This window comes from Scyliorhinus canicula, chromosome 8 (genome assembly GCF_902713615.1).
Source record: "Scyliorhinus canicula chromosome 8, sScyCan1.1, whole genome shotgun sequence".
NCBI lineage: Eukaryota > Metazoa > Chordata > Chondrichthyes > Carcharhiniformes > Scyliorhinidae > Scyliorhinus > Scyliorhinus canicula.
This window is the reverse complement of record NC_052153.1, coordinates 127,861,998-127,882,140: the sequence shown is the minus strand read 5'-3', so window position 1 is coordinate 127,882,140 and position 20,143 is coordinate 127,861,998. Positions and strand designations below refer to the sequence as shown.

At 43.8% G+C, this 20,143-nt stretch overlaps 1 protein-coding gene across 1 annotated transcript in view; it reads left to right on the top strand.

The window, feature by feature from the left end:
• LOC119970494 (leucyl/cystinyl aminopeptidase) overlaps positions 1–20,143 on the top strand; it is a 183,127-nt gene that overhangs the window by 86,703 nt on the left and 76,281 nt on the right. Inside the window, exons 4-6 of the mRNA XM_038805217.1 lie at positions 13,446–13,580; positions 15,354–15,474; positions 17,636–17,790. Coding sequence (XP_038661145.1) covers positions 13,446–13,580; positions 15,354–15,474; positions 17,636–17,790 — 411 coding nt within the window. The remainder of the gene's footprint in view (positions 1–13,445; positions 13,581–15,353; positions 15,475–17,635; positions 17,791–20,143) is intronic.

Below are 20,143 nucleotides of genomic sequence, written 5' to 3'. Positions count from 1 at the left end.
TCCCTTTGTCCTGGAGGAAGGAAGGTCCGTGGGTCCGCCATCTTAACCTGCAGGTCAGCTTCCTCCTTCTCTCTCTCTCTCCTTCTTCCTCACCTGCTGGCCTCCACACTTACATCCTCTGCAGCCCGCTCTCCTCCTCTGTTCCAGGCAGCCTTTCTGCCGCCTCCGTAGTCCCGCTATCGCGGGGAAACAGCTGTTCCAGCCGGCCGGAGTGAGAGCCCACCGAATGTGCGGCTCACTCGGACATCGCCGCCACCGGAAGTCAGCAGGAAGGTTTCTTAAAGAACATGTTTAAACGTCACATGAGGCTGAGATGTGTTTTGCTGTAATGTTAATTTCTTTGGTGATGTCGAGTAATCTTGGTACTCATTTGGATTCTGTTGCAAGGTGCCAACTTGAACAAGGTGCCTGAAGACTCCTGACACCAGACAATATCTTTATAACGATTGATACCTTTGGAATGAGAAGCGAGCCTACACTTTAATCCCATCATTTTTATTTCATTCGTGTATGTCTTTCAGTGATTTTTGGTATTGATTTATATTATTCAATTCTTAATCCCTTACACCATGCTACATTGAAATAGGATGGTACATGACTGTTCTAGAACATTTATTTCAGTGAGAGTTTGATAACAGCATTTCATGAGCAAATAGGCATCAACAGATTCATGCATTCAGTAATAACAACTTGCATCAGTGTGGCATATTGACCTGTTGTTTCTAGCCATTTCTGTTTTTGTTTGGTTTTCAGAACTTGCAATAGTTGCTTTCTATTTGCGATGTGACTGCATGTTCATTTAAAAATGAGAACTGAAGCTACTACCCTACTTGCGTGTGAATTATGCTGTTAGCTTTAATTGCTGTTACAGTGCATTTCACAGAACTGGCTTCTTTTGATTTGATTAGGGGGAAATTGTGGACTGTTATAAGTAATCCATCTAAATTAATCATGGCTCTCTAGTTAATGCATTCCTTCGAGTATAAAACTGGGAGTAACAAGTGATTAGTACAGAACAAACGACTAATACGCGGAGAGGTGAAAAATTGGGCATGATTCTAGCTCCCCCCCCCACCCCCAAATTGTTGCGCCTGGTGCACCTCCCATTATTTCTGGAGAATTAGTGGGAGATCCCCTTAACGGGGTTCCCACCAGGCACCGAACGAAGCTCGATACTCCCAGCCCGCGGCACCCGTCGCGATCTGGTTCATGCCCTCGCTACCGTGTACCGAACTTGCACATTTAATAACTCTAAACTAATTTAAATATGCTCAGCTTATTCAAAGCAATAGTCTTCCAGCTTCTGGGATTCACCAACCCTCCAAAAAGGGAGACTGGACTTGATAGTCACTTCTGGGGCTCGGAGGCCTTTGGAGTCCCCAGGTGGCCTGGAACAGGCACTGCACCCTGGCAATGCGAACCTGTTGGTGCCAGGAGTAAGTGCCAGGGTGCCATGGAGGCTTGAGGGGGGTCATGACCAAAAGGGGGGGGCCTGAAGGGATTGATAGTGTTGCCCAAGTTTGTGGAAGAGTCAGTAAGTGGGGTCGTGGGGGACCTTGAATTTAATCTTGAGAACGGGGCACCCTTTACCAGTGGTGCCCCGATCTATGAGGAACTCGTCTTATCGGTGTCTTTATGTCCTCACTCCAAGGGTGAGCTTCAATTTATCGTTGAGATCGGGCCACCCTTCGTGCCACCCCTATCTCTGAGGAGCTGGTCTTGTTGGTGTCTTTAGGTCACCACTCCAGAAACAATTGAGTGTGGGAGACTACAATGAGAATCTCTCCAAGCTCAAAATAGATGACTCTGTGGATGGATTACGATGGCTATAGCCCCGGAACAGCTGATGGAGTCTCACTGGCATTCCCACCCTAAATGACACTTAGTCAGTTTTTGGGAGAATCGCTCCCATTATATCTGAAGGCCTAATTGTGCAAATACCAGAGCTGTTGTGATTTCTGGTAATAATGATTAGAATATTTGGCATCTGAAAACTTTATAAGTATCGGAAAGTGCGGGGATAGTTTATTTTCATCTACATGCTCAAAATAGGGTCTGTTAGGTTATGTTTGTTTTTCCCCATGAATTTCCCTCCCTCACATTTTCACTGTTTAAGTGTTCCCCTAAAGGTGTTGTTTAGTTTATCACTAGTGTGCAAAAGTAGTTCAGATTGGCTGGCCCTTCTTATTTTCCTTCTCTCTATCCAGGTGAGATGTCCGCCTCTTCTCGGCACTTTCCTTTGACAGTATCTCATCAGGAATTAATTTCGAGAATAACTATAAAAGCAACTTGGTGTCTATCCCTCTCACCATCACCTCTCCTGGACCACACTACCCACTTTACGACAGACTCCAACCCATACACCAGGGACAAAATCTGGAAATGATGGCAATCCCTATCACTTGTAAAAGAAAATAGAAACCAAAGAATTTAACTCGTCTCTTCTATTTGCAAATGTCATATTTCCAACATTTCCTTGTAACCAGCAGAAATTATTAAGTTCTGAAAGAATGGATGGAGGAAGTGGAATTTCTACACTGAAGTATCTTTCCAATAGTGTATTTTGTGCACTTTAAAAAATATATATATTTTACGGGATGTGGGCTTCGCTGGCTAGGTCAGCATTGTTTGCCTTCTTGACCCGCTGGTCGTGCACGCAGATCCTGGACGGCCATTGGCGGATATATTCGCGGACATCTTCAACCTCTCCCTACTTCTTGACCCATAGACCACAATCAATATGGATAAACAATGACACCTCCTCCATGATAGTCCTCAGTACCAGGGCCCTGCAAGGCTGCGTACTTAGCCCTCTACTATACTCTCTATACACACATGATTGTGTGGCAAATTTGGCACCAATTCCACCTACAATTTTGCTGATGACACGACCATAGTGGGTCGGATTTTGCATAATGATGAGTCAAGAGTACAGGAGGGAGATAGAGAACCGAGTGGGGTGGTGTAACGACAACAATCTCTCCCTCAATGTCAGCAAACTAAAGAGCTAGTCATTGACTTCAGGAAGCAAAGTATCATACACACCCCTGTCTGCATCAGTGATGCCGAGATGGAGATGGTTGACAGCTTCAAATACCCTTCAAATACCTAGGTGTGCACATCACCAACGATCTATACTGGTACACCCCACGTCGACGCTAGACCAAGTGAGCACAATAGCGCCTATACGTTCCAAGAAACTGATAGGAGTTTGCAAACAGTGAATTGTCTCAATCATGGATTTGTCACTGGAAGAAATGTAAATTAGATTTGAAGAATTTGCTATGAGAGAATAAGATGGGGAAGCCAATTTCTCCGAAGAGACTCTTAATCTTTCGCTATCATCAGTTAAGACAAAAATACCCTTTCTCACCTCCATCGCCACACTTTTGTGATAGAGCCCATTGAGCAGTTTTGAGACACCATTTCAATGGATTTGAATAAAGATAGTAGCAATTTTAAAACAATGCAGTAAGAGGCAGAACTACTGCTCGGATTCTGGTATTAATTTGGCTTTGCCGACTGATCAAAATTTATTTCTGCTAATTATTTTTGAAAGAAGATAACAATGAATGTCTAGATTAGTATTGTCCAGTACAAGTATCTAACTAGTCACAAGGGTAGTTATGCTGGCCGCATTCTAACCACAAATGCTTATTTGTAGTAAAACAAAACACCTTGCACACAGTACAGGGCTGTCATACTTGATGTATACGCTTGTGTAAAAAAAAAACTTCTACCATCTGGCAACCTTTTTCATTTGGTAATCTTGATCAAACTCTGTATACCCTAGTGCAAATTCTACATTATGTCCAGTTGTGAGTGGTATTTTGACTTTAGCAGCGTGATTGCTGAGAATGTTGATTCATGCAGCGAGACACACCAGAACTGCTCTTATACTCTTATCTGTAGGTCATAGCTTGATGCTGCTTTCAATTTACTATGACATACCCCTCCAGATCATCTCATTAATCAATAGTTTGCTTTTCCCCCACTATCGTGGAGCAGTGGTCGAGCTGACAGCTCTCTTCTCCATAATGCTGTTGCAGTTTTTCCATGGTGCTTGCACCTGGAGATTTTAACCCACATTGCACCCATCTTCTTTTAGCGGGCAAACAATAAGCATTGACCAAAGAAGTAAAGCATCTTTACTCTCCATGCCATTTTGCCAACAAATAAACAGGTTGAGAAACGCCATGCACATATGAATACTGAAATTGTATTAATTTTTATACAGCAATAAAAATGATATTGTGCAATAAGATATGATAACCTCATGGTGAAGGCATACCTAGGGAGCAGCGAATATATTATGATTGAATCTTACATTCAATTTGAGGGAGAGAAGAATGGGTTCAAGACTAGTATTTTGAACTTAAATAAGGACAATTATGAGGGCATGAAAGTAAACATGGCTAAAGTGAACTGGCAAATAAGGTTGGAGCATAGGTCAATAGATGCAGTGGCAGACACTTAAAGCAATATTTTAGAATGTACAGGATAAATATTCCAAAGAGTGAAAAATTCCAAGGTGAGGACCCACCATCCATGGTTAACTTAAAAATAATGATATAATCTTTATTGTCACATGTAGGCATGCATCAACGCTGCAATGAAGCCAATGTGAAAACGCCACACAGGGGGAGAAAAGTCAAAGACAGTATCAAACTTAAAGAAAAAGCATATAGTTGCGCAAAAGATGATTGGCAGGCCAGAAGATTGGACAGAATATAAAGAATAGCAAAGAAGGACAAAAAGATTAATAAGGAGGGAAACATTGAAGTATGAGTGAAAGCTAGCCAGAAATATAAAGACAGGGCAGCACGGTGGCGCAGAGAGTTAGCCCTGCTGCCTCACGGCGCCGTGGTCCCAGGTTCGATCCCGGCTCTGGGTCACTGTCCGTGTGGAGTTTGCACATTCTCCCCGCGTGGGTTCCGCCCCCACAACCCCAAAGATGTGCAGGCTAGGTGGTTTGGCCACACTAAATTGCCCCTTAATTGGAAAAAATGAATTGGGTACTCTAAATTTATTTTAAAAAAAGAAATATAAAGACAGGTAATAAGAGTCTCAATAGATATTTAAATAAAAAAGAGTTCACAAAGTGTGTGTTGGTCCTGTAGAAAGTGAACCTGGGGAATTAATAATGAAAAGTAAGGAAATGACAGGTGAATTGAAGTTATCTTGCATCGGTCTTCACTAAGCAGGATTCAAGTAGCATCCCAGAAATAGTTACAACTCAGAAATTGGAAGGGAGGGAGGAACTCAGGAAAACTACAATCACCAGGAAAATGGTATTGAGCAAATTGTTGGAGCTGCGGGCTGACAAATCTCCAGGTCCTGATTGACGTCATGCTAGAATCTTGAACAAAGTGACTAGTGAGACAGATGATGCATTGCTTTTAAATACAGTTAACCACATATAGATGCTGCTGACAAAGCTTTGGCAAAGAGTCATTGGACTCGAAACGTTAGCTCTTTTCTCTCCCTACAGATGCTGCCAGACTTGCTGAGGTTTTCCAGCACTTTCTCTTTCGTTTCAGATTCCAGCATCCACAGAAATTAGCTTTTATCCACTGTTCTAAGTGATGCAGAATGAAAGCTCTGTGAAACAGTTGGGGAATCTAAATCAGATAATAGATACCTAACATCCCTGGATAGATTGCATTACTTTTTGCTTCCCCCTTGTCTCTGCCTCCCATTAGAATGCGGAGGAAGACATTGTGCCATGCGATCTAAGACGTATATTTCTGATGGAAACATATCTCTTAATCTTCTCTGCATTTGGACTCAAAGTAGTACTGGGCTAAAGATATGTATCCATTCCCCTGCACATCAAACCACAAACTGTACTTCCTCTGAAACTGACACTTCCTGAACATTGATAGACAGCGTGTCTATTATATTGACACACCAATATTTGGCATTGTGTGTACTCGTAATACATTTATTTTTAAAAGTCTATGTGTCCAAGGTGCTCTCTCTAAATTTAAGCCTTTTAAAACATGAACTTCAAAGCATCTTGTTCATTCAACTTCTTCAAACTCTTCTGTGGTGCTATATCGTACATTTTCTTTCTTCCAGTTTCTCTGTTGGCCTGAGATGCGTTTCCCTGCTGAGAAGTGGAATGCCGAAGAAGAACTTTTTTTAGCCACTGAGTTAGGCTGGGGGTGTCAGAAAATAGGGAGATGCAAAATTGAATGCATTGCAGTGGTTAAAATAAAATGGGAGGGAATTCTGTTGGGAGTTCCCATTTACTAGTTCCCTTTAAGAGGTCAGACAGTAAAATGAAAATAGAAATCATTGTTTCCTGCTGTTATTTTGCATGTGGAATAATTGGAGATTCTTGTTCGATTGTGAATTCCAACATACAGCCTATCTTCACTAACACATAACTAAATGTTCAATTCTATTGTCATAGCAGAGGTGTCTCGATCGTTTTCTGGTGATTTGTATTGTTCAACTATGCTGCTCAACACAAGTTCCTATTGTGTGATCAGACACATCTCCCAATTGTCTAATTATTAGATAGTGATTGACTCCAGGATCATAGTCTGTGATGAGATTTGGGAACTGTTGCTCGTTCTGGGTGAGTGTGCTTAATACTCAATTTGGCTCTGTTTCGTTCGTTAGCTTTGGAGTCGCCAGGTATCGTTAAGATATCGCCACAAGTTTCAAGTTCAAGTTCAAAGCAATAAATCCATACACCAATTAGTAAGTTCAAACAAGACACGTTTATTATATTACAGTAATCTACTAATCATGCATATAAACTATAAGACTAGGCTAATCCTACCACTACTAGGCCAAATACTTATCTGGATAAGGGGAGTGCCGGATCAGGGAACAACGGCTTCTAGCTTTGTCCAGCGTCCGCAGGCTTCCAGTGGTTATGGTCTAAAGGGGTCAGGAGTGTCTATTCCCGTAGCGTGCATTGTGACTTACTTGCTGGCAGCTTCTGTCCAGACCTCTCCTGCACAAGGTTCTTCTGCTGCAACGGTGTTCTGCTGGGAGGGCTAGCTGGTCAAGGAGAGGCTGACAGAGAGAGTGAGCTGGGGTCGGGGTCTCTGTTTTATACTCCTCTCAGGATCTTGCGCCCACCTGGGCGGACCCTCTATACTCTCGCAATCGATTGGGTCTCTTCCCAATCGATTGATTTGAATTCCCCAATAACTGGATAGTATCTCGATCACTGGGGCGGTTCTTGGGACTCATTGTTTTGGGCTTTGGCGCCAAAAAGTCTGGCCTTCCATTCAATGTATCGATTAGTGTTAACTTGTGTCTTTTGTGCCTGGGGATCGCCCAGTATAGCCTCATTAATATGCTAACTGTTTCTTTTCATATCGTTATCTGGTTTCAGCAGCAGCAAAAACTGGTTTCTGCAGCAGTCCAAATATGCAAGCGCTGTGCAGGCTGCTTGCTTTTTACAACATGTCCATTTTCCCTGCATTCCTTGCAATCTTCCATTTTGTGTTTGGGCAGTGGTCACCCCAGGTGGCTACAGAACTGCCTTGTTCAGTGTTGGAGCGGTTTCAAGGCCTGTGTATTGAGTCAGATTCCACGTGGGCTTTTCTCCTATGACTCAACTCAGTACAAAGAACAGCATACACACCAGCAATCTGAAGACTGTTTAATTCCTACAAGCCTGATTTCATAGACATGCGAGATAAGACCTGGAAAGCTGCCAAGATCCTTCTACAGAACAATGGCATGAACTCAACACATATACAACATTCAAAAGTCAATAGCCCGCCCCAGTCGACTTTGATCCAATCCCTGAAGCTGCTATGTTTAAACTTCAACTAATAGAATTGCAAGCAATGTTTAAACCTCAACCAATAGAATTGGAAGCAATCCGTGATTGATGCCAGGATGCTCGACCGGACAGCTATGTACAATCACAACTTCCTGTGCTGTTTGTCTGTGAGAAACAGAACAACAGAAGCAGCACACTGGATTATTTCACTATTGATTACTTCTTACTGCTAGGTCCTAAAAACACATGTTTAATGGTTAATAATGATTACTCGGTACTCTTCCTATAATTCATCCCAATCCTTAATAAAGTAATTTATGCAAAATTAATCTAATGGATGCTAACTATTTAGTGTTTGAAAGGTATAATCACTGAACCCTTCCTTCATTCAGTTTTTAAAAATTATTAATTTATGAGATGTGGACATCGCTGGTTAGGCCAACATTTATTGCACATTCCTAGTTGCCCTTCGGAAGGTGGCGGTAAGTTGCCTTAGGAACATAGGACATAGGAATTAGGAGCTGAAGTAAGTAATTCAGCCCTTCAAGCCTGCTCCGCCATTCAATCAGATGATGGCTGACCTCTTCCTGGTCTCAAATCCACCTCCCCACCTGTTCTCCATAACGCTTTAACCTTATCGGAAATGTATCTATCTCTTTCTTGAAACCATTTAAGGACTCCGATTCCACTGCTCTATGGGGCAGCGAGTTCCACAAATTCACCACCATCTGCAAGAAGTAGTTCTTCCTCATCTCAGTTCTAAATCTAGCATCTTTGAACCTATATCCATCACCTTTCGTTCTGGATTGCCCCACAAGGAGGGACATTTTATCTATGTTTATTTATCAATCCCTTTTAGTATTTTACACACCTTGGTCAGATCCTCTTTCATCCTTCTAACATAAGCCCAAGCTGTTTAACCTCTCCTCACATGTCAACCCTTTCATTCCCTAAATCAATCTGGTGAACCTCCTCTGAACTGCCTCCAATGCCACCACATCCTTCCTCAAGTAAGGAGACCAAAACTGGACACAATACTTCAGATGTTGACTCACCAACATATACAATTGCAACAATACTTCTCTACTTATACTCCAGTCCTTCTGCAATAAACACTAACATTCCATTTACTTTTTTAATTACATGCTGTACCTGCAAAACAACTTTTTTTCGATTCATGAACAAAGACACCCAGATCCCTTTGCCCAGACGTATCTTGAATCTGCTTTCCATTTAGATAATTTACTTTTCTATTTTTTGACCAAAATGGATAACCTCACACTTAATCTACATTAAACTCGATCTGTCAAATTTTGGCCCAATCTCCCAGTATATATATATCCATTTGTAAAATATTTATCTTCTCTTCACTGCCTGCTTTCCCACCTATTTTAGTATCATCCACAAATGTTGCTATGTTGCACTCTGTTCCTGCTTACAGATCATTTATATAGATTGGAAACAATTGAGGTCCGAGGACTGACCCCTGTGGCACCCTGCGAGTTATAGTTCGCCGGTCGGAGAAGGACCCATTTATCCCGACCCTCTGCTTTCTGTTATTCAGCCAATCCTCAATTCAATCTAGTACTCTACCCCCAATCCCCTGCGAGACTCTGGATCAGTCTTTTCTGCAGCATTTTATCAAACGCTTTATGGAAGTCTAGATATACCACATCCACAGGTTCCCCATTATCCACCTTGCTAGATACGTTGTCAAAGGACTCAAGCAAGTTTGTCAAGCATGATTTACCCTTCATAAAACCATGCTGACAATGGTGAATTGAGCTTTGTCTTTCCAAATGTTCAGTCATCTCCTCCTCAATGATTGATTGCAGCAACTTCCCCACCACAGAGGACAAGCTAACTGGTCTATAGTTTCCTCATTTTTGCCTCTTTCCCTTTTTGAATAGGGGCGTCACATTAGCGTGTTTCCAATTCTCTGAGAACCTTCCAGAATCCAAGGAATTTTGAAATATCATAACCAATGCATCCATTATCTTCACTGCCACCTCCCTTAATACCCCAAGGTGCAGGCCATCAGGTCCCCGAGTCAATCTGCCCATAATCCCATCAGTTTATTCAGTACCGTTCCCTAGTGATGGTTATTGCACCAAATTCCTCTGCATTAACTGTACTTTTTAGGAAATCTTTATTGTCTTCTTGAACCGCTGCAGACCCTGAGATGTATGTACACCCACGGTGCTGCTAGGGAGGGAGTTCCAGGATTTTGTCCCAGCGACAGTGAAGGAGCGGCGATGTATTTCCAAGTTGGGGTGGTGAGTGATTTGGAGGGGAACGTACTAGTGGTGGTGTTCCCAGGTATCCGTTGCTCTTGTCCTTCTAAATGGTAATGGTTGTCGCTTTGGAAGGTGCTGCCCAAGGAACCTTGTCGAATTCTGCAGTGCATTTTGTAGATGATACACACGGGTGCCACTGTTCGTCAGTGGTGGAGGAATTGAATGTTTGTGGAAAGTGTAACAATCAGTGGGTTGCTTTGCCCTGATGGTGTTCAGCTTCTGGAGTGTTGTTGGAACTGCACACATCCAGACAAATCCAAAGTATTCCATTAACTCCTGACTTGTGCCTTGTAGACAGGCTTTGAGGGGGTCAGGAGGTCAGTTACTTGGCAATAGGATTTCTAACCTTTGACCTGCTGTGGTAACTACAGTATTAATATGGCTGGTCCAGTTCAGTTTCTGATCAATGGTAGCCCCCCAGGCTGTTAATTCTGGGGGATTCAACGATGGTAATTTCATTGAATGTCAAGGGGCGGTGGTTAGATCCGCTCTTGTTAACAGACTCTAATCTGGGGCGAAATTCTCCGACACCCCGCAGGGTCGGAGAATCAACCGGGGCAGGCGAAAATCCCGCCCCCGCCGTGGCATAGATTCTCCGCCACCCGGGAATTGGCGGGGGCGGGAATCACGCCCCTCCAATCGGCGAGCCCCCTGCGGCGATTCTCCGGCCCGCGAAGGGCCGAAGTCCCGCCGCTGAGAGGTCAATCCCGCCGCCGTTGTTTGAACCACCTCTGGTGGCGGCGGGATCGGCGGCGCAAGCGGGCCCCCGGGATCCTGGGGGCGGAAGAGAATTCCCCAGCGCTCATGCGCCGGTGGTGACGTCAGCGGCAGCTGACGCACCGGCACATGCGCGAACCGGCGAAGGCCTTTCGGCCAGCCCCGGCGCTGGGCGGCGGGCGTCAAAGGCCGTTGGCGCCGGTTTTGCCGCCAGTCGGCATGGTGCCAATCGCTCCGGCGTGGGCCTAGCCCCTCAATGTGAGAAATCCGCACCTTTGGGGCGGCCCGACGCCGGAGTGGTTGACGCCACTCTGCCCCGCCGGGTAGGGGAGAATCCCGCCCCTGATACCTGAGAAAAGCCGGTCTGCAATGCTTCAGGGTGCTGCCAATGGGATTTTGGGGACTCGATTTATCACTGGAGGCTGGGAGTCTTTCCACTTTCCACTAATCCATTAATCAGTGTGTTTCTGACTAGACCAGCAGCAAAATCTTTTACCTGCTGGCAGGGTATGCAGTTTTAATTGGTTAAATTCCTCTGACTACTTGTCTCTTTAAAAAGTGATTTTGGTTAACCTGTATTAGAGTATCTGAGTTGTCTACAATTGGCTGTGTCTCTACGCAACGAATGGTAGGTTTACGTAGAAACGTAGAAAATAGGAGCGGCATGAGGCCATTTGGCCCTTTGAGTCTACTCCGCTATTCATTATAATCCTGGCTGATCATCCAACTCAATAGCCTGATCCCACCTCCTCTTTCCCCGTCCCCTCCCCTCCCCATCATATCCTTTGATCCTCTTCAACCCTCCCCTCCCCATCATATCCTTTGATCCCGTTCAACCCAAGTGCTATATCTAACTGTTTCTTGAAAACATACAGGGCAAAATTCTCCGTCTCGATGCACCCATTTTCTGGTGCGGCGCACCCCCGCCAGCAGCAGAATCCTCCGTTCCGACAGCCGGCCAATGGGGTTTCCTATTGTGGGTACCCCCACGCCATCGGAAAATCTGCGGGCGTGAGTGAGCTGCCAACGAAACGGATGATCCCGCTGATGGAGAATCATGCCCACAATGTTTTGACCTTAAATATAATAATCTTTATTGTCACAAGTAGGCTTACATTAACACTGCAATGAAGTTAATGTGAAAAGCCCCAAGTCGCCACATTCCGGCACTTGTTCGGGTACACAGGGAATATTCAGAATATTCCGATTCACCTAACAGCACGTCTTTCGGGAAATGTGAGAGGAAACCGGAGCACCCGGAGTAAACCTACGCAGACACAGAGAGAACTTGCAAACTCCACACACAGTGACCCAAGCCGGGATTCGAACCTGGGACCCTGGAGCTGTGAAGCATCAGTGCTAACCACTGTGATACTGTGCTAAACGATTTACACAGGCTCACCACTCCCTGGGTGAAGACATTTCTCCTCATCTCTGTCTTAAACGGTCTACCCTGTATCATCAGACTATGACCCCAGGTTCTGGACACCCCCACCATCGGGAACATCGGTTGTGCATCTACCCCGTCTACTCCTGTTTGAATTTTATTTGTTTCTGTTGTGTTTGGTCCTTTATACTTTACGAAGGAATCCACCAAACACTTTGACTTGTCCAAACCAGAATCTTTTATTGATTCTCGTGTGGTAAGGTAGCAATCTGATATAGAGCACGTTATCATGCAGTCTGCTAACTACCCCTCTGGAACTTGCACCTAGCACTGACCATTCACATTACCCTCTCAATCTTCTTTTGACAATGGCCGGATGTGTCTCCCTTTATATCAGAGTCACAGGTCACATGACCTTGGTCTAGAGACCGCATGGTGTTTCTGCACCGCCACCTGCTGGTTGGAGGTCACACACCATCCAACTATAATAACGCGTAGGCATATCACCACGGTTTCTATGAGATCCCCCTCATCAGCGAATACTTTCCTAGCCGACTTAATCTTTTCTCATATGTCAGCCCTGTCATGCCAGGAATCAGTCTGGTAAACCTTCACTGCGCCCTCTGTATAACAAAACCATCCTCCGATAAGGAGACCAAAACTGCACACACTATTCCAGGTGTGGTCTCACCAAGGCCCTGTATAATTGCAGCAAGACATCCCTGCTCCTGTACGCGCATCCTCTCGCTATGAAGGCCAACATACCATTTGTCTCCCTTACTGCCTGCTGCACCTACATGCTTACATGCTTTTATGTTTATGTGTGGCAGGCACTAGGTTTACCAAAAAAAGTCTAAAACTGATGTATTCTTATGATGAATTGTTATTGCTTGCTGCTTGTAACACTGAAGAGAACTCAGTGAGAATTCACAAAAACAACTGAATTCCAAAGGTACTCTTTGGAAACAGCTATTAAATGGTAAACATTTCTTTGCTTTTCCTTGTACTTTTCCTGAAAAAATGAAGGTGTAGAGGAGTAAATTGAGCTGCAGCAGATCTCTGCAGGCAGGTGTGAAAAGATGCTGCATCGCCTCTCCTCCATTCCAGCGTGGACTTCAACTTAGTTCTCCAGCTGATTGCAATTCTCTAGCACTGTACACAAAATACCAATTTTAACATGAAGTAAATGCAAGCAATATATTCCTCTTGGCAAGCTAAATTTTCTTTAAAACAGCAAAATCTGATTTAAACACTGCAGATGTTCTCAATATATATCTGAAATCTGTTGTAGGATGACACAACGTCACTTGCCAACGGACTGTATCAAGACGCATTTGTGAAAAGTGTAAAAATGAGCACTTACCTGGTGGCATTTATTGTAGCTGATTTGAAGAACGTCAGCCAAGAGACTACAAATGGAATTATGGTAAGTCCGTTCAATTTTTTTAGTGCTTCCTATTACTTTTTAGGTAGAGGACAGGCTATATTTATCATCCATCTCCATTCCTCCAAAGTGGTGGTAGTAGGCCTTCTCCTTGAATTGCTGCAGTTGTGCTAATGGTAACCACACAATGGTGTTGGCTAGGAGTTTCAGGACTCTGACCTAGAAATGATGGTGGACTAAACAATATTGTTCAAATCAAGGTGATATATGACATTGAAGTGATGCTGTACCCATAACTATGCTAATCTTGCTTTTCCTGATGGTAGAGGTCACAGGGGAGGGTGGCGTTAACAACGTAACATTGAGTTACTATACAACGTTCTGTAGATTGTATATACTATAGCGACTGTGAATCAATGAGCAATGAGTCCAGTAGCTTGAGCATTAATCAATCAAACAGGTCCAATCTAGAAGTTGGTAGATTCTTGACAATTATGCCTTATGTGTCTAGATGCATAGTGAGCATTCCATCACACCTCTGATTTGGGCCTTGTAGATGGTGGAAAGACTTTGAGGGTTCAGGAGGACTGTGCCCACCTCCTGCCCTGCCCTTACAGACACAGCATGAATATGTTGAATAACAATTCACCATATTCTAACATTGGAGAACTGGTGCAGTTAAAGGTCAAGGAAGCATAGCTTGTTTGAGATGTTCAGAACAAAATACTTATGTATTGCAACTTTAACATGCCACTTGATAGCTGATATCTAGGTGACATTACTTCATTATCTGAGGAGTTGTGAAATTATCAGTGAACAGTCCCACTCCTGGTGTTACAATGGAGAGGAAAAGTCACTGGAGATGATAGGTGGAAGACACTTCTCTGAAAAAACTCCTGCCTTAATGTCCTGGAGTTATAGGCCAGAATTCTAGGCATGATTGGAACCAGAACTGGGTATTGGTAAACAGATTGTTGGTGAGTGCATGTTGTTCGATGCTGCTGTTCATTACTCCTTGCATTAGTTTACTGACGACTGAAAGGAGACTGATGAGATGGTAATTGGTCAAGTTAGATTTCTCTTATTTTTGTAGATGGGACATACCTGATGATCTTTCACTCATGTCATAGTTCTATTGAACTAACTTGGCTCGGAGAGCAGCTAGCATTAGTGCATGGATCTTCATTGGACTCTGACAACATCCTGGCAGTAGATTCTTTGCAGCATCCAGTGCACTCAGCTACTTAATTTCATGTTAAGTGAACCAAATTAAGTGGAATCTGGTATGTATGAAGATGGAGATCTCAGGAGGAGGCCAAGTAGGGATATCCACTCCGCACCTTTGGCTGAGTCTTGTGCACATGTGCTAGGGTCCAGTAGCTAAGGATATGGATAGTCATTCAACGTCCTGTTCATACTGGTTGCCGACTTGTCCAACGCCAAGGTGAACTGATGTGATGAAAGTACACAGCTTTTCTCTGATCTGAACTTTTGGCTTGTCAAGGCTTTTCGATAAAATAGCAAGAGAAGTACTGGGTCATAAGTTGCATGTGCAATTTCACTGCTTTTGCTTATGGCTCATATTGATTCATTGATGCTCAGTATTGCTGGTTCTGTCATTTGTCACTCCAACTTAGCACAGTACTCCCACAATACACAATCAAGGATGTACGCACCATGGGGATGAGAGCTTGTGTTTGAAAGGCTAATGTTCTGTAGGCCCAGCCCATTCACCTGGTTTTCTGGTGATGTGATTCTTGTGGAAAAACAATTCTGTTTTAGTATTTCTGATCTTATTCCCTTGAATTTGACTAGGTATCCGTGTATGCTGTTCCTGACAAGATGGATCAAATGCATTATGCATTAGAAGCAGCGGTGATGCTTCTGAAGTTTTATGAGGACTTCTTCAATATTTCCTATCCCTTAAAGAAACTAGGTAAAGTAGAATAAAGGTATCTTTTTAATAAAGCCTGGACCAGCTGCTGCTGTCTGTCCATTACTAAGATTGATAATAGCCCTAAATATCTCTACTATGTATTTGAATGTCAAGTGGTGTGCCTCCACATAAAATTTTGGCATTTCCTAACACTGGGATATTTCAAATGGGATCATATGACCTCATTTGGGGGTTTTAGCTTGCTGCCTGTGTATTAGCCTGTGAATGCATGTACAGCCTGCTTGGTTAAAAGACATATCCTACTCCTATGTAGTGGTTTAGCATAGTGAAGAGCGTCTTCCGCCCTGAAGGAGCAGTTGGATGTGGTTTACAAAACAAAGCTAAGCAAAAGTAACACCTTGAAATTTTTAGATTTTGTTGAAGTCGCACATTTGGATTTGTGAGCAGGAGAGTCATTGTCACATTCTCTGATGCCTTCTGCATAGGGGTATGCACTTGCAGGGATTATTGCATGGCCTGGCCCTGCTGTCACACCATGTACACTTCACTTTAGCTGATAATTTATACTGCCAAAAAGAACAAGCAACTGTTTTTTCGTTGTGCTATTGAATATGATGACATTTGGAGTTCAAGGTCAATTCTGCATGGTAGAAATTGCTTTACTGAATGTCAGTGTAACTTCTGAATGAACACTCTTTAGTTTTATTTCAGTAGGTAATGTAATTGAGAAACTGATACCCACAACTGAGCCCGTGGAAGCTGCTTCTTTACTGCAGTGTATTTCAAATAGACCGAGATGCAGCTGTTACAGAATTTCACAAAGGCTGAACAAATTGTATTCAGTTGGTACTGATTCTAAATGGAGAAGGGCGCCAAGGGAATGGATGGTACAGTGAGTCAGATCATTTTCCTTTAATCTCCCATAGCATAGCATGAGGTCAGTACAGACCAGTGGGATGAAAACCTTCATTCCTGTCAGTTGAAAGGGTCTGAATTGAAATTAGTTTCTCCGTCACTGTCTTGCTGGAAAAGTTTGGTTTTACAGTTGAGGGGAGTAAAATACTACCTGTTGTTGAGCATCAAAGCTGGTAAGCTCACTCTGACCGCTTGAGTGAAATCACCCACTTTGGAGGTTGGTATTCTCTTGGAGCTGCATTACACATAACCCGAGAGCATACAACAGTAACAGTTATCACTTTGATCAGATTTTTATTCTTCGCTGAAGTAAACCTAACTAAACAGGATGGCATGAAGAAAGCAGGTTGACGTGCAACATTTCACTACAAAAAGATACAGTGTAGTATTGAAGATAGGCACAGAAGTAAACCCATCAATCTGTTCTGCAATTCATTTTGTGATCGTGGCTGATCTGTAACTTAACCCATTTTACACTCTTTTGATAGCTCTTGATACTTAACCTACCTACAGTTGTCCTAATGTTCCTGTGGATGACAGTAGGGTCATCGCAAACGTGAATGCTAAACTGAGGACAGTACGTACAAAACCTCACCTATAGAAGCTGCTTGACCTACAAGCCCAAATATAATCTGATGAAAGATCACTGACCTTGAGACATTGGGTAGAATTTTAAGGATGGCAATCGATCAGTGCTTTCCATTTCGGGAGTCGGTGCCTAATACACAACTGACAATTCTAAGCTCCACTGACATTTAACGTACACTTTGAGCATTGATTGCCAGTGGGCGGGACTTCCAGCTGCCCTTGGAAGGAAGTCCTGCCCATGAGAGTTGTTTGCCAAGAGGGGTTCTGGAGATCCAATGTCCCAGTGGGGAGAGCACCCTAGCTCTGAGGGGCACTTTGAATAAGGCTTCCTGCAACCCCCACCCCCGCCACCACCCAAGCCATTGCAGGGAGTGTAAAATTCTTCCTATTGACTCTGATTTTTCTCTACATATCCTGCCCGACCTGCTAAGTATTTCCAGTGTTTTCTGGGTTTTTTTTTAAAGTTTCCATCACCCATAGTATTTTGGTTTTGTCTGTTACCCCAGAAAGTGATTTTGGTTTTGTCAAAAACCACAATCATTTTCTAGTGTAACATTTATTTTGAAATTCTGTTCTGTTAATTATGTAAGGATTAGCACACTAAATGGTGGAAGGCATGGCATTAATTGTTTACATGTGGCTGTAACATATTCACATTTGGAATTCCTTGCATTCAAATGTTTTTTTCCTTTCCTAGATTTGGTGGCTGTCCCTGATTTTGAAGCAGGAGCGATGGAAAATTGGGGCCTAATCACTTTCCGAGAAATAACACTCCTGTACAAAGAAGAGACTGCATCAATACTGGAGAAACAGATAATTAGCATGGTGATAGCTCATGAATTGGCTCATCAGGTATTTTGATTAGGCTTCAATATATTTTGAAATAAATAAAAAAGCAGGCAATAAATGTATGATGTATAATTGCTATTTAAGTAATTGTTTTGTGAATATTTCTATAGCCTAAAGCTGTCAAATTCTGATGGTGTTAGCTTGTGTATACAGTGCTTGTTAGCATATGCATCATGAGGCTGACTGAGGGCTCATGCCCTGCACCGTGTAAACATGCTCAGTAAAATCTTTTGATTTCCCTGTCATTTGTTGCTGAAATAGTGTCCATAAAATGAGCTACAGAACTTTCATCCTGAAATTAGACATTGTTCACTGCCTGATGGTGTTTGATTAACAGATAATACATGCTTGCCCGATCTAAAGTTCCTTGATCTCTAAATTGCTCTTTGTGAGGACATGGGTAAATGCTTGCTAATTGCAGAAAAGTAGTGAGGCTGATTGGTATCGTACCCATATTAACTTGGAGTCTGGTACCTTGATTGAAAGGACTGATAGTATGGCAGAGGCTATGGAACATTAAAATGTCACGATTTTATCTGGGACTTGTGCTGGAATCCAATCCAGCTCTTGGTCTGTAGCATTGTAGGTAACAGATGAGGAAAATATCAGCCATGATAGAATGGCGGAACAGACTCGATGGGCCGAATGGCCTAATTCTGCTCTTATATCTTATGAACTTATGATGGTATGAATTTCCTTTTTCCCAAATGAGTTTAGATTGGGCTGTCTCGATCAGTTCCTACTGGGAGGAGATTTATTGCACAAAATCATTTCTAATTTATCACCAATTGTGAGGCCTCATGGGAAGGGCGTGGCATAATTGGTGCGAAAAATGGAAAAATAAGAGAGGCAATTGATCTAACATCCAGTACTTGCAGTGCAAGCTGCCTCTGAGAGCACAGCAGGTGCTAGCAATTCAGGTTTAAAATGCTAAAATTCCGGTGGCGGTGATGTGGTGAGCAAAACGCACATCAGGTGGCTCTCCTCCAAACCAGATCCAAAAAGGGCACTTTTCATCGAATTTTGCCCAAAACGTGAAGACCAAACTACCTCAACTATGAGAAGAAAACAACCACGAGAGTATGCCGGCAAACGGGAGCTTGAGGGGCCAAAAAGACGGCAGAAGTGGTGGAAAAAGCCACGAGCAGCAGGCAGGGTCAGTGGACCCACGAGGTGAAGGAATTCCGGCCGCTCAGGAGAGCATGAGACCAACGACCCGAGCATCAGCCTCCTCCGTTCGCCCACATGGTGTACACACAGTTGGTGGCCATATTGGGTGCCCCATGGACAAAGGGTAACCTCGGAGGGCAGGGTCCCAACCTCATGGTGAGACCAGTGACGGTGGCCATTTTGGACAGCCCCCTAACAAAGGGAGACCCCGGAGTGCAGGGGCAAGTCCACCAGTTAAATATGGTTGATCCCGTAGGAGCGGGTGGGCAGAAATCCCCACCAGGATTATCACCTGGAATGTCAGGGGACTTAACTGCCCAGTGAAAAGATCCAGAATCTTCGCCCACCGAAGAAGTTTGAACACTGACATAGTCTTCTTGCAGGAGAAGGACTGACTGCGGGTAAGAAATAGCTGAGTGGGATGGATGTACCATCCATGCTACGAGACGAGGGCAAGGGGAGTAGCCATACTGATTAGCAAGAGGACCAGATTCACAGCGACAAGGACGATTCATAGCCCAGAGGGAGGGTAGGTCATGGTCAGCGGTGTCCTGGACGAGGCACCGCTAGTTCTGGTAAATGTGTTCGTGTCCAACTGGGACGACACTGGTTTCATAAAAAAGACCATGACAGAAATCCCCAACGCTGATGTGCATCAACCAATCATGAGGGGGGGGCGACTTTAACTGCGTACAGGGCCCGCTGACGGACCGATCAAACCCCAGATCGGGGAAAAGGACACGCATGGCTGGGGAGCAGGGAACATTCGTGGAGCAGATAGAGACGATGGACCCTTGGCGGTTCTTATACTCCGGTGAGAAGGAATTCCCGTTCTTTTTACCGGTCCACAAAGCGTACTGAAGAATAGACCTCTTTGCAGTGGGGAAAGCGGTGTTTCCAGGAATAGTAAGAGTGGAATATTCCGGGATAGTTATCTCTGACCACACTCCACACTACATGCCCGTTAGGTTGGAGACAAACCTGCTGGCCGATATGGGCTTCTGCCATGGGCAAGTACATGACAAATAACCAGAGCAAGGAGGTCTCACCTTCCACTCTCTGGGAGGCACTGAAAGTGGTGATTCGGGGAGAGATTATGGCTACAAAGCACGTAGAGACAGGGAAGAGAGGGTGGCCAGGCACCAACTGATGGACTCCATTCTGGAGGTCAATAGAAAGTACTCCG